The following is a 15,137-nucleotide window of genomic DNA, read 5'->3' as shown; positions in this document are numbered from 1 at the left end:
GCTGCTAGACTTTCATTCTCAGATATCCAAATGTGTTAATCATCAGTAACTGAGTTTAAACACACTTGGAATAAACACATGTCCACCACCTAACAAAAATAAAACAAAACAATAAAAAACCTCAAAGGGCAAAATTGATGGTCTACTATGTCTTTTTCTGCCATTTATTTTCTATGTTTCTACCCAACTTGAAGATAATCAAAGGGATTGGTTGGCATCAGGAATTCATCAGATGGTATCAGAGCTATTTTAAATCCCAGCATGCCCAAATATGCTGTATATATAAATATACATCCATGTAAACTGAACTTTTTGAAAATATTTCTATACTTGCCACTTTGGCTGTAACCCTTGTTGATTCACATCAAAGCACAATTAATATTTTGGGTAGGTCATTGTAACAAATATAGGGATTTGTTTAAGTGATTAATTGCAAACTTCTGGGATCCATAACAAATGTGGTATTTGATGCTTTACAAATGTCTCTTTTGTGTAATATTGCTATATTCAGATAGCCAAATGTGGCTGGGCTTATTTGTTGGGACAATCCCTTTAACAAATATTTGTAAAAGTTTCCAAGGAAGATGATTTAAATGAGCAAGTTGCAGGCCTCCCTGCCTTTTCTTCCCCTTAATTAGAATATGATCAAATATTACTTTCTCTAAAGCAGGGGTGTCAAACTCAATTTCATTGAGGGCCGCATCAGCATTGCGGTTGCCCTCAGGGGGTCAGGTGGGTATGGCCAGGGTGGGCGTGGCCTACTGGGTGGGCGTGGCTAGAGTGCATATGGCCTACTGGGTGGGCGTGGCCAGTTCTACATCGTTCGCATCAAGGGTGCCTATAGGGGCCTGGGCAGGAGTGGGACAGATCTGAGGGTCTCTGGCAGGAGGAGGGTCTCAGGGCCAGGGCCAAGGCAGTGGGGGCCGTTCCCTCACTTTTTCCAGGATGGCTTCGCGGGCCACATGAAACCACTTCGCGGGCCGCATCCAGCCCTCGGGCCTTGTGTTTGACATGTCTGCTCTAAAGGGTAACTTTTATTTAACTGGAATTGTCTTCTCTGCAAATACAACTGGAGTAACATGGGCTATATGAACAGTGAAGACAATACAGACCCTGAAATAAAGTTATAGGGACTTTTTTTTGTTAGGCACTTAGGATCATGAGAATCAATGTTAGTTGACATATAAGCAAATTCTAATGATATAATTTGACTGTATCAGGAGCAAGAGTATAAGTAGAAATGGAAGAGTATAAGATAAGAAATGGAATAGAATGATGATCCACTCTCTATTATCTTGTTAGCAGTAACAAGTCAAGGGGTATATCTTTTTGTGCTGCTCCCAAAACTGAATAATTACTCCAATATTATTGATGAAACTCTGCAAGTTACAGGAAATCTATCAAGCATTAAAAAATGTAGTCATCTTGGAAAGTACCACAATTAAATAATTGTCTTCCTTTACAAGAAATGTACTAAAGGACTTATGTCTTTTGTATAAAAGAAAAAGTAAAATCTTGCAGCCATGCTGAACGCTAAAGACTTATGATGATAATTTTTCAGTTCTGCTTCTGGGCTCCTGTCCAAAACATCTCATTTGATATCTGCCAAGAACAATACTTTATTATTTGCTTTCATGCCAAAGGGTGAGCTTATGAATGAATGTAATGTACTGTATCAATATGCATTGCTTTCTTACTAAGGTCAGATTATAAACTTATTATCAGGCAATCTAAATATCACATTTGATGTATTCTAGGACTTTTAAGAATTCTGTATTTTATGGAATTGTGACTAAAAATGGGCATTTCTAAAAAACAAAATTGAATCTAAAGTTCTTGCATTGAGTATACAATTCAATATATTTGTGTATCTCTACATTTAAGTCTTTTAAAAACAGAAAATCTCAGTATTGGTCAACTAATTTATTTGTTATATTCACTATACCTTTTTTGCCTTTGATAGTAACAACACTAAGAGACGTCAATAAATCTTTGCTATTTTCATAGCACTAACTGTTTTTTAGTTGTGACTGATTAAAATATATCAAAGGGGGGATATAGACCAACAACAGCAACAATGGCTCACTTATGCTGTTGCTTGTAATACAAAGATTAAAAGAAATATTATCAGATGTTTGTTTAATCTTATGATTCTTCCACACTCATAATGCTATGCTATAGGGTGGGGAAAAAGAGAGAAGTAAGCTGTTGTTCATCCTTTAAAACAACCACAAAATAATGATTATATGCATGAAGAAATATAATGCCATGAAGAAAAGAAAAGGAAATTTGTCAGTATGGAAACCCTCTCTTTGAAAAGTGATATGATGCTACTTATGATGGATTTAACTAGATCTACTCAGAACTAAGTTCTCTGAAATTCATGGGTCTAAGTATATGTAGTTTGAACTTAAAGGTAATACATTTGAAAAATCATCCAGTAAAAAGTTTAAAAGGTCACAACTTGTTGTAGCCAGTGGAGATTCCTATTCTTCTTCACTTATATCATACAAACATCAAATAAATGTTCATAATGACTGTTCAATGCATTCCATAAATTGAATACATTAGCAACATATGTGCTAACTGAGGAACAAATAACATGTTTCAGGATATAAATTATAGATTATCATATGCTAGAAAGTGGCAATGTCAGTAATAATGGTTCAGGAACAGGGAGACTTTAAGGAATACTTCTGTATGGTAGTCAATAAATAGGATTCACATTCTACTGTAAAAATAGCTTTCAGATGCTAATGCTAGCATGCATTTATTAGACCAATATTACTAGGAATCCTACACATGTGGGAACTTTATAAAGAGTAGTGTAGGTACAGTGTTTTGAATAATAATTAAATATCTTGAATTGATATTAATAAAGTCAGCTAGACCTACTGTAAAGGTAATAAACAGATGTTGAAGTGGGTGAAATGAAATTAGTTTGATACTTTTGATGGGGCAACTAAAATATAGAGAGTGAAAATGGATTAAGCAGGAATAAACAGTATGCAGGAAAGATTACAAAATAAAGTTACCGGGTAACCATCTCGTCCTGATTGCCCCTGTGATATTAAATAAGGAAAACAATAAGATCAGTCAGTGGTACTTAACATTAGCAAGAGTTCACAGTCAACATCAAAATTTAGGAACTGATCTAAGACAAATGAATCTTTGTAGGTTCCACCCACTACAAAATCTATATCAGAAAAACAAAAAATAGGAATTTATGGCAGGGATATCTTCTTTTTAAAATTCTTGAATTTTGTTATTCTATGACAATATGACATAGTTGAAATAGAGAAGAGATAGCTACTCAAGACCACCAATTAAATATTATGCCTCAGCAAACTTCACTCATCCTCTATACATGGAGTTTAAAAGTAAATAAAAGGAAAACAGATATATGTAAAAACTTTAAACAGAAATCTAAACTTCAAATGTTTTTAGCTAATGGCACCTTTATTTTCCACACAACAGTCTTATTTCATCCTGCAGTCCATCATATATTACTGTGTGAAGCTGACTCTGATTGGATATGATTGATTTTAATATGGAAACATGCAGGATTATATTTAACTATAAGTGGTTTTGCTCCATAGTCAAGTTATTCAACTACAGCTTTACTGAGCTTTGCTGTAGTTTGTTGTCTGGTTGGCAGACTGAAGCATCTGTGAGCAGTAGGAACTAAACACCCTTTCTTCCCTGTTTCTTTCCCTCCATTATAGGTGGCCAATTTGAAACAAATCTAGGTTTACAACAAATTGAAATCAAGATTTAAAAACAAATTGGATGAAAATATAAGAGGGAACAACCACATAACTGGAACTTTGACTATTCAGTTAAATTGGTTTATGAACCACTGTTGTTGCTCTCTTTAAAGTGAGAATTAGGCTTCTGTGCCACTGCACATCAGGGAACACAAGCATCTGTGCTTCAGAGAGGGTTGCGTAGCTGTTGACAGTCTGTAACCATCTGCTATCTATGCTTACCCATCTGCGACCCATGCTTACCCTTTGCAGTGTAGATATGCGTCAACACCTATGCGTGGTTGCAAACAAATCTAAATCAAACTTAACAAAAAAGGAGCAACAACACTGACTCAATAAACCAATGTAAGTGAATAGTCAAGTTGTTTTACTTATCTGGGTATTTCTCAATGGATAGGTGAGCACCCATCTCAGAGGGAATATCCCTTCTTTGTCTGCCTAGTGAGAGAACCAATATTTGGGCCGCTTGTATAAAATAATAAAATCTAATATAATAATAAAAATAATAATATAAGATTGAGTATATAATTGATAACACATAAGCTTCCTATTCACTTTACCTTAACATTTTAAGCATTCTATGCATTTCGATATGCTCATTGCTAAACTATAATGGCACAGTAAATATTTTCTTCAATTTGTGGAAATTGCTTACTTAATATGTGATTTTAGTATCTTCTGTAGCCAATTTTTTTTTTGAAAACTTTGCACAGCACACTCATTCTGCAGAGAATATGGCCAATGATATAACAGCCATAAATACTGCATCACCTAATAGAATCTAATAGAGAATACACAAATGTATGACAGTAAGAAAATAACAGGTGGCTCTGGTAATATAATGAGAGAAGAATGAATTTTCAGTGTAATATGTTGTCATATGATACATGTAGTAATTGGTTCCTAAACAGACAAAAAACCCTGTCCCAAAATACAAAAACACCCCACAACACAATAGTCTTACATGCAGAGTTCTTCTAACAATAGATATTTTGAGTATAAAGAAAATTTCTCAGGCCATACGTTTAAGCCTTAGAAAGAAAATGCATTTTATAAGGGAAAATAAGTGAATTGTATAGACCTTTTTTGGATGGAAAAAGCTCCTTTGCAATTCTAATATGGTATAGCTACTTCAAATAGAATTTATGGGGCAAAAATAGAAAAATAAATCTTACCTAAATAGTCAAATATAGAAAGTAAAAAACTGAAATCATTGAAGAAATATAATTGCTTCACAGTTGAGAATGTGATTGCAATCTATTACAGCCAGGCATAAGATTTTTAATATGGAGCTCCATGTGGAAAAAAATAATGGTATTTCAATCCATTTCTACTTGTTAAACTGAATTCAGTAACAATATATTAAAATTTATTTGTTTATTGATATTTTAGTTTTACTATACCCAACCAGTTAATGGGGCAAATTACTAAACAACTTAAAATTATATGATTCAGAATTAGATGACTGTTGTATTATCAAATATCCCTTAAACAACTGATTCATAAATTCCATTGTCAGTTTAAATGAAAATGTGGTATCAACAAAGATATTAGCCTTTATCATTTTTCCTTCTTTTGATCCATAAACTTTATGAAAGTAGTTCTTTCTGTTTGTATTCTTTGGTATGCTTAATATTCAACATTAAAGCAGCAAATTGCTTTCCAGATTGGGTCCTTTGACATTTCAATACAGGAAATAACAGAATTCAATCCAATCTTAACACATACAAAATCTCTATTGGTTCAAAAGGGCTTGAGAAGAATATTAAAATGTCACATTTTGCATAGTGTCTACATCATTTCACAAGTTTTTCCAGGTTCTACGCCATTTAAAATTGAATTTAAATTTTAAAGCATCATACGTTTATAATTAAATTTCCAACAGATTTCATATTTAAATCTATACAATTTAATAGAAAAACATGTTTCAAAGACCAGGGTAGCAGGGTTTGCTGTGTTTACTGATGTTAAATTTTCCTTTTGTTATAACCCCTGGAGGAAAGTTGAGGTGCCCCTTAAGAGCCACTTATTTCATATTTATTTACAGTATATGTTCCATGAAAAGCCTATTTATGGATAAGAGGACTGGCATATGCTAACAGCCTCTGCATTAACTTGATGGCTGTACAGGTAGTCCTCAATTATAACAGTTTGTTTAGTGACCATTTGAAGTTACAACAGCAGTGACCTACGACCTTTGCAGCATCCCCATGGTTATATGATCAAAATTCAGACACTTGGAAAGTGAGTCATATTTATAATGATTGCAGTGTCCCGGAGTCCTGTGATGACCTTTTGTGATCTTCTGACAAGCAAAGTCAATGGGAAAGCCAGATTCACTTAACAACCATGTACTAACTTAACAACTTCAGTGATTCACTGAAAGGTCATAAAATGGGGCAAAACTCACTTAACAATGTCTCACTTACAGTGGAAATTTTGGGCTGAATTGTGATCATAAGTGAAGGACTACTTGTTTCCATTTTTACCTGTGTAGATTAGCTAACACACTCAGATGATAAAGTGGTCTTGTCTTATTATACCAATAGGATTGAAGCAAGTTCTCCAGATTCTCATTCACTTTGTATTGCAACCTGACCTGAGCATCTTTCTGCAACCTGAAAAGACTAAGGCTATGATGTTTGCTAAGTGAGGAAGACAGAATAGGTGGCAAGTTGTTTAAATAGTTCAAGAACTGGCTTAGGGAAGCACATTCTACATATGTATCTGAAAATACTCAGAGAAGTATCACTGCCTTCTAACCTTCATCACACAACTGGCTGAAAAACAATACTTCCACAGTACTTACAACATTTAAAGCAAAAAGTGCAGTTCGGCTACTCTTTAGCTGCCACCAGCCTACCAGAACTACAACCTGCTAGGAAAGGTTTGAACTAAATTTTTGTAAACCATTTTACCATTTTTTTTGCAGATGCAGTCTTCTTTTGCCCTTAAATCTTTAGGATAGTTTTTAATTGATCTAGAAGAAGACCATGAACAGAAAGCCTCATTGATATCGTTGTACCCAGAATTTTTAGCTGCAATGTCATTTCACTATGCCATGACAATGTTTTAGCAATAGATTAAAACCACAGTAAAAAGCACTGAATCTAATGTCTAGCAATCACCAGGAAAAGTTGCCTTTGTCAACTGATAACATCTGCTAGTAGTGGAATAGCTCTAGTAATCTGGTGGTTTTCTCCAAGTTAATTGGATATGAGTTCCTACTTTTGAAATTGGGCTCTGGGGATTAGATACTCATAATATGAATTTGTGGATTAAAAAATCAGTTTAAGTCAAATCAATCAGTTAATGAAATATATTTTTGTACCTTTGGATAAATTTACAAGGTAAACTTGCTACTGAAGTAGAACAAGGTACATTGGGCTTCTTTCCATGGGAGACAGGTGAATATTTAAGTTACTCGTGTATAGACCTGTCTCTGGCAATGAAGAATTGTTTGCAGGCCGCCTGATAAGATACAGATTGCCATCTTCTGTGTCACTGGGAATCTGCCCATTTTCTTTTTCAGTGTCCATTGCTATGTGAATCAAGGCACAGTAATCTAGTACATCATTACGGTGATTCTCAATTTCCCTCCATATTCCCTTTTGTTCATGCAATAATAGCAAATTTTAAAAGAAATATGTATGAGGGCAAGTGGAATGAGGATTAGATAATTATCTGCTGGAAGTGTATTTACAAGGTGCATTAAAGTGACAAAAGTTGTTCATTCATCTGGACAATCACAGGATGTATGTAACCAACATTTCTAGTAATTATTTCTCAAAGATTTGGAGACTGAAATGCAGCAAGACAATTTAACATTTATGAAAATAGCAGCACGACAAAGATATTTTTTAAACAGTTGAGATCAATAACAACAAAAGCTCATTCTTTAAAGAAAAAAGAACAGCTTTTACTAAGTTCAAAATGGCACGAAAGCCTTTAGGCAAAAATAAATAACCACTTTTTCCTCTTTTACTATTCCCCTACATCAGAGAAAGAGGGAAAGAGAAAGAGCAAAAGAGAAAACAGCATCTGGTACCAATTTCTGGACCAGACAAACCTCTGCTGAAAGCCCTGTTCTTGTGAAATGAGACAGAAAGGAAAATAAATGCCTTAGCTTTGTTGACTTCTGACCAAAAGTAATCTCAATGTTACTTACTGGAGGACCTGAAAAACAAAACATAATACATTGGTTATTAATTACATGGGGCAAACAAGCTAAAATTATTATAATACAAAGCATTAATTTTGAAGAACAGTTTTAGTATAACAACTATTAAATGGTAATGTGATGTCATGCTATTATATTATGGAATTTTAACAAATCTGGAATTAGAAAAGAAGCATCGCCTTATGAAAAAAAAAAAAAACCAAACCAAATTGCAATGCAAGTTTATTTAGCTGGAGTAATATCAAAGTCAAAATAACATTTGCCCATTGTCAAGATTTAAGGCTTACATTTAAATAGGAGTAGTTAGGGTAGTTATACCACCCTTGAGAATTGAATATTATTTTTTTTTAAAAAAAACTTTTTATTAAAAAGAATAACCATACTAAACGATAATAGAAACTAAAATCAGAAAAAAGAAATAATAAGTACAGAAAAAAAAGAAGAGATAGAAAAAAGAATATGCAAAGAATATGCAAATTATTTATGTACCTTATGACTATGTTAAAAAAGTGACTCCCAATCTTCCTTGAAGCAAGTACGGGGAAGGTAATATCTCCCTCCCCCCTTAAGATTACATACGAGATTCACTTCCTCCCTTAACCCCCACCCCCTTATCTATTTCACAAATGCAAAAATATGTATATTTGTCACATTTTAAAAATGCCCATTTCTATCACAGAGTAACCTCACCTATAGCTGAACCAAAGGCAATATTCCTTAAACATAATTGTTAGGGAACAATTGTGGAAGAGGACTATCATTATTCTGATCATGATTGTTAATTTTTTTGGATATGCTTAGTTGGCTGCTGCATAACATAGAATACTGGACCAAATGGGCTCTTTTCTTGGTTGAACAGAGAATGTCTGTCTGTCTGTCTGTCTGTCTGTCTGTCTGTCTGTCTATCTATCTATCTATCTATCTATCTATCTATCTATCTATCTATCTATCTATCTATCTATCAATCATCTAATTTATATAGTCAACCATATACTGTATATGACTCTGGGTGGCTTATAAACAGTTAAAACAATGTTAAACAGCCAAACAATACTACAATTTAAGGTTTAAGGTTTTAAGGTTTTATTTAATTTATATACCGCCCTTCTCCCTGGGGACTCAGGGTGGTTCACAGGGCATATATAAATAACAATACAAAAGTTAAAAAAGATTAAATCAATGCCCAATTAAAACAATAATACCATTCTAAAACAACAATTTAAAACCCATAATCCCCCATCAGGCCAGACCAGCTAATTCAAATAAATGGGTCTTCAGACCGCGACGGAAGGTTCGGAGGTCTGATGCCATCCGGAGCTCCACCGGCAGTTGGTTCCATAATGCCGGGGCGCCTACAGAGAAGGCTCTCCCCCTGGGGGCCACCAGTCGGCATTCCCTGACTGGAGGCACCCTGAGGAGGCCCTCTCTGTGGGAACACACAGGGCGGAGGGGAGTTGACGCCGGCAGCAGGTGGTCCCCGAGGTAACCCGGACCCATGCTATGTAAGGACTTAAAGATCATAACCAAGACCTTGAACCTCACCCGGAAGACAACTGGTAACCAATGCAGCTCGCGGAGCAAAGGTGTAACATGGGAGTACCGGGAAACTCCCAAGACAACTCTCGCGGCCGCATTCTGTACAAGTTGGAGCCTCCGAGTGGTCTTCAAGGGAAGCCCCATGTAGAGAGCATTACAGTAGTCAAGGCGAGAGGTCACGAGCGCATGAGTGACCGTACACAAGGCATCCCGGTCCAGATAAGGCCGCAACTGGCGCACCAGGCGAACCTGGGTGAAAGCCCCCCTAGTCACGGCCACTATATGATCTTCCAGGGTAAGCCGTGAATCTAGGAGGACTCCCAAGTTGCGAGCCCTATCCACGGGGGGTAAGAGCTCACCCCCCATAGAAAGAGATGGAACATTTTGAATGTCCCGGGATGCCGGAATGTACAGCCACTCAGTCTTGTCAGGGTTGAGTTGAAGTCTGTTCCTCCCCATCCAGACCCGAACCGCCTCCAGGCAACGGGACATCACAGCGAGGGCATCACTGGGGTGGTTTGGGGTCGAAAAGAAAAGTTGGGTATCATCGGCATATTGATGATACCCAACTCCAAAACCACGAATGATCTCACCCAGCGGTTTCATGTAGATGTTGAACAGGAGAGGCGAGAGAACCGACCCCTGAGGAACTCCACAAACGAGAGACCTAGGGGCCGATCTCTGCCCCCCTGCCAACACCGACTGCGAGCGTCCCAGGAGATAGGAGGAGAACCACTGAAGAACTGTGCCTCCCACTCCCAATCCCCTGAGACGCCGCAGCAAGATACCATGGTCGATGGTATCGAAAGCCGCCGAGAGGTCTAATAGGACTAGGACAGAGGAATGTCCCCTGTCCCGAGCCCTCCAGAGATCATTCACCAGAGCGACCAATGCCGTCTCCGTGCTTTTTTTAAAACAAAAGAAGACAAGACAGTACAAGAGCACACAAAATGTCATCATAAACATTAACAAGATTCATACCAAGGTAATCACATCTAGAAATAGCATTCAATATAGCCACTGGATTTGCTCTACTGCATTTCTGGGTCCCCCCACCTTATCGGCAAAACAATGATCTCACAGTCTTTTGAAAACCCAGCAGGGTCAATGCCATTCTACTCTCTGGGGAGATGATGTTCTTATGTCCTTACTTCAGGGGTGACCTGGACTGGATAAGGCTGTTTACAGAACGGAACTCTGAACCACATTAGGTGGCCTTCCTACAGCCCTAACTGGAAATACATGGGATCTACTGGTATCCTTTGGAACTACCTTGAAACAAAGCATTCTCTCTTTAAGTAATGAAACTCCCATTTGGATTTTCATAGAAGCAATGTATAGTTTAATGTGGTCTCTAAAGCTGACCTGAAATCCATTGCTGTTCAAATACTGTAAGTAATGAGAAAGGACAGTACAATTGATGGCCAGTGAGGCTGCCAAGGAGAAAGGCCCTTAAATAGGATGCTTTATGTTTACAGATTACAGGAACTCCACCCTTCCCTCTTCCCTGTTTCTTTCCTCTCATTCCTATTGTGCAATGTCTAGCAGGACCTTTGAACATGGAGAGAGAACAGAACCATCATAAAAGAGCTACCTTAGCCCAGGGGAATGGGAAAGTATGAGAAAGAGACTCAGAATCATTCTCCTTAATCACACTAAAGTGATCTGGAGAACTGCTTTAATCAGGCCTTCAAGAGTCTGTTACTTTAGCAAAAAAAAAGATTTTCCCAGGAATCCAAATGCCAGCCTCCTAGATCTTGGCATTTTTCCCCTTCCAGAGGGAAGAGCAAGAGCATGGGAGAAAAAGAGAGTGTGCTTGTAGGAGAGAGGCAGTCCTTCACCTGATTTTTTTTAAACAAGAGGCAAGTGTAGCTGGTGATTTGAAGCAGTGAATTGCACAGATTAATTAGGCTCAGTAATTTGAAATACTTTTTTAACTACTGAACTTTATGGGATGATACAGGGAGAAAAGAGAGGACTGTTCTTCTTTCTTTCTTCTTTCTACACAGTGTGCATAATGTTATTCATTTCCCAGTGTTTCAAGTAAAATTTCTTAAATACTGTGATCTTTCCTTCAAAGGAAGTTATTCCACCCTTTAATAAAACTGATTGCCTTTTTATGTACCTCTTTCAGCAGTAAGGCAAACCTGGGGTCATTGTGACCAGGACTACACATGTGTAGCTGCACCATAAAGATATTAAAATATTGTTTTATTTTATTTATTTCTTAAGGATTTCCAGTACTGAACTTGCCTTTATTTTAGTACAATGAACGTTAAGATATTCCCACAAGAACACTTGATGTAAAATTAAAGAATTGACGATTCAAAGTGCATCATTTGACACTTGGTTATATTGAATTTACTTTCATGCATTAGATTTATATCCTACCTATCCTCTAAGATTTTTAGATGGTATACAAAAGACTCTCTACTTCCATTTTTTCACAAACAACAACCTGTGATAAAGGCTGGGCTGAGAGATTGACTGGCCCAAAGTTACTCAGAGCCTCTGTGGCTAAGGGAAGATTTGACTTTGGACTTCTCCAATCTTAATCTAACATTACACCATGGTTGACTCTCCCTGAATGTCATTTACCAAGTTAATACTACTATGGAAAGATATATATATATTTTTTAAAAAATATTTACTGTTGTTCTTTGCCCTAAATAATTAGATATCATCATCATTGACAATTTACTTCTCCTTCCCAAGAATACTGAAATAATTCACAAAACCACACTCCCAATATGGATTGTTGGGCAAAATCGTTATTCATGCCCCCATTAAACAAACCTGACCATTTACTTTCTATTCTTTGTTCAGTTACTGATACATAAATGCACCCATCAGATCTACAATACTGCTTTCAACACTCCTGAATATGAACTGCTGCCGGGACTTTTTCTGTGGAGTTTAAAGGCAATGATATTAATTTTCATTATAGTGTTACAGTCTTAAGTGTCTCATCAGAAATAGAATACCACAGAGTGCAATTGCTTTCACTATTTGCTAAGTTTATATATGCAGTGGCACCCACAGGAACTTGCTGCTCTCATCAGAGTGATAAAAGGAGCACTATGCCATCAGATCGAAAGTTTGGTGCCTTTTAGACAATCTTATACAATATCATGACATACATAGAAAAGGGGAGGGACTTGTGCTGTGACACTCTTTTTGCCCTTTCCATGGAGAACTGCAGCCAGAATCTATTCTGGACGATCTTGCTATATGCGAAAGATCAAACATTTGGATTATGCAAAAACAAATGTATTGAGACTTCAAACTGAACAGAAATCCACAGTATGATATGTCTGCAAGAAAAGCAGATGTTGGGCTCCATCAACAGAATAGTTTCCAAATAACAGGAAATAATTGTTTAGTTTTTCCTGTACTGCGTAGAGCTCTTCTTGAGTATTGTGTTCTGTTGTAGTCACCACATTTTAAAGGAGGATTTGGACTAAGTGAGGCAGGTTCAGCGAAAAACACTGAGGCTAAACTAGTGAACAAAAATGAAATTATATGAAAAGACAATAAAAGGATTGAGAAGAAGAAGACTACGATAGCACTTGTCAAATATCTGAAAGGTTATAAAATAATAGGTGGTGAAGATCTGTTTTCCATCATTCTAGAATACAAGGCAAGAAATTATGAATTCAGATTATAGGAAGAAAGATTCAAACTAGACATCAGAGGAAAACCTTTGAACCATAAGAGCCATTTGGTTGTGGAATCAATTGCATAGAACAGTGCACGTTTTTCTTTTCTAAATATGTGCAGGGTCTTAGCCAATCATATGTTGTCATTTGGATTCTAATACTGGGCAAAAGAGGTTGTACTCAGTGGCCTTAATGATCTTTATGACCCTATGACATCTGCACTATTAGGATTGCACCTTAGACCTCCCCCTGATGCATAACCATGCTCATTCCTATGACTCTGTACTGGGAGTTGTAACAGATCTAACAGAACCTTTTTTTTAAAAAAAAAACTATACCTAAATCTTAATGTTCCAACATTTTCCCTTTCATAAGGTTTCCAGAGAGCCTAGTCATATTAATTTCTTACAGAAAAATACTCTTTAAACATTGGTGTTCCTAAAACATCATAGTTTGTAAACTTTGTTACAATGGATTTTTAATCCCTCAAAATCTTCTAGACCCTTGGGAAGACTATGCAAACAATAGAGGTCAGCATTTGGTCTGAACAGATCAACAAATCTATGTTTTACTCCTATTTAAAAAGGCATTTTACGGTCTTTTAAAAGCTTCTTCATGCTTCGTTTCCTATATGATTAATACCAGAAGGATTAAATATGGGCAAATGTGGGAAAAATTAAGGAAAAACTGAACTCCCTGGAAAACAATATAAAATGAAAAGCATGTTATTTTGTTTCTGCAACTATCTTGAAACACTAAATCTGTTTTAAAGCTGTTTTAATTTTTGAAAAAGAACTGAAACAATATATTACCAAAATGAAGAATATGAATAGTGATTGTAGTACAGTAATAGATTATGAAAATCCCATGATTTTATTATGGCCTCTAGTATGATCATGTTCTGATGATGCAAAGCCACAACTCAGTGGTGTGTAAATCCTTGTGTGAGAAACTAGCCCCTGTCTTGCTTCAGGATTTAATTACACATTCAAATACAGTAACTATGGAGATCAGCAATTTATTCAAGGCTGAAGAGATACCAACAGACAAGAAATGGAAAACAAACAGAGTCTCTGAAAAATGGACACACTGAATGGTTTTACTTTTAACAGGAGCATACAGAAGAATTGGCAAAATCCAGTCCAAAGTTCAGAGAATCAAGTCAGATTTCTCAGCCAGTCCAAAAGGCAGGATTCCAGGAATCATGAGCAGAATTACTGGAATGGCACACTGTAGCAGAAGATCAGCTAGTTGGTTCCAATGAGAGATCATGGACAGGGCTACCTCTTAAATCAGGCTGTCGGGAGCTGTCTCTAAGCAAGATATCTACTCCTTTGCTTGGCAAGGAGTCTCATAGAACATCTCTGCTCTGCTCTCTTTTCTACTTGAGTGATACAAGGGCTGGGTGGACTTATGTCATCCGCATCTGACTCTTCCTCCTGTTCAGATGGTTCCTCCTTTAGTTCATCCTTATGTGATTCTTGGCTTTGACTCTCCTGAAGCTGACATTCCATAGGAACAGCTGGAGCAGCTTTTTCAGAATCAGATTCAGGGCCTATATCCTGGTCTGGGCCATGATAGCCTCAAATGGGCTACGATGGGCCAATTTTTTAAATTAATGATTACTTGTATACAATTTAGTGGTGGCATACATTTGGTGGAGGTGATAAGAGTGTGAGAAAATGGGTGAGTGAGGGAAGAATATCATAGTACTTTTACAAATTTCATATGAAAGTGGAAGATCAGTTAGACTATAGCGCTATTAACATAAAGAGAAAATTAAAATTTGGAAGGTCTAGATTTTCTTGTGGAAGCTTTGTTGGATAATGCTGTCCTCACTTCAAAGAAGCATCTATATTTGATCATGTTATCAGGGTTGCTCTATTTGGGCCAGGCTGAGAATTTTAATTTTAATTTTAATTTTAATTTTAATTTTAACTGGGGTTTTATTTGTTCAGGGATGGATATAATTTTTTAAATTGATTTTAACTTTTG

At 36.6% G+C, this 15,137-nt stretch overlaps 1 protein-coding gene across 1 annotated transcript in view; it reads right to left on the bottom strand.

The window, feature by feature from the left end:
• COL23A1 (collagen type XXIII alpha 1 chain) overlaps nt 1-15,137 on the bottom strand; it is a gene marked incomplete at its 5' end in the record, with an annotated part of 306,180 nt that overhangs the window by 101,146 nt on the left and 189,897 nt on the right. Inside the window, 2 exons of the mRNA XM_083351737.1 lie at nt 3,036-3,062; nt 7,837-7,943. Coding sequence (XP_083207863.1) covers nt 3,036-3,062; nt 7,837-7,943 — 134 coding nt within the window. The remainder of the gene's footprint in view (nt 1-3,035; nt 3,063-7,836; nt 7,944-15,137) is intronic.

The sequence above is a fragment of the Vipera ursinii genome, assembly GCF_947247035.1.
Source record: "Vipera ursinii genome assembly, chromosome: 2".
NCBI classification, from domain to species: Eukaryota; Metazoa; Chordata; class Lepidosauria; order Squamata; family Viperidae; genus Vipera; species Vipera ursinii.
The sequence above is the reverse complement of the archived record's forward strand: the minus strand, read 5'-3'. Positions and strand labels throughout refer to the sequence as shown.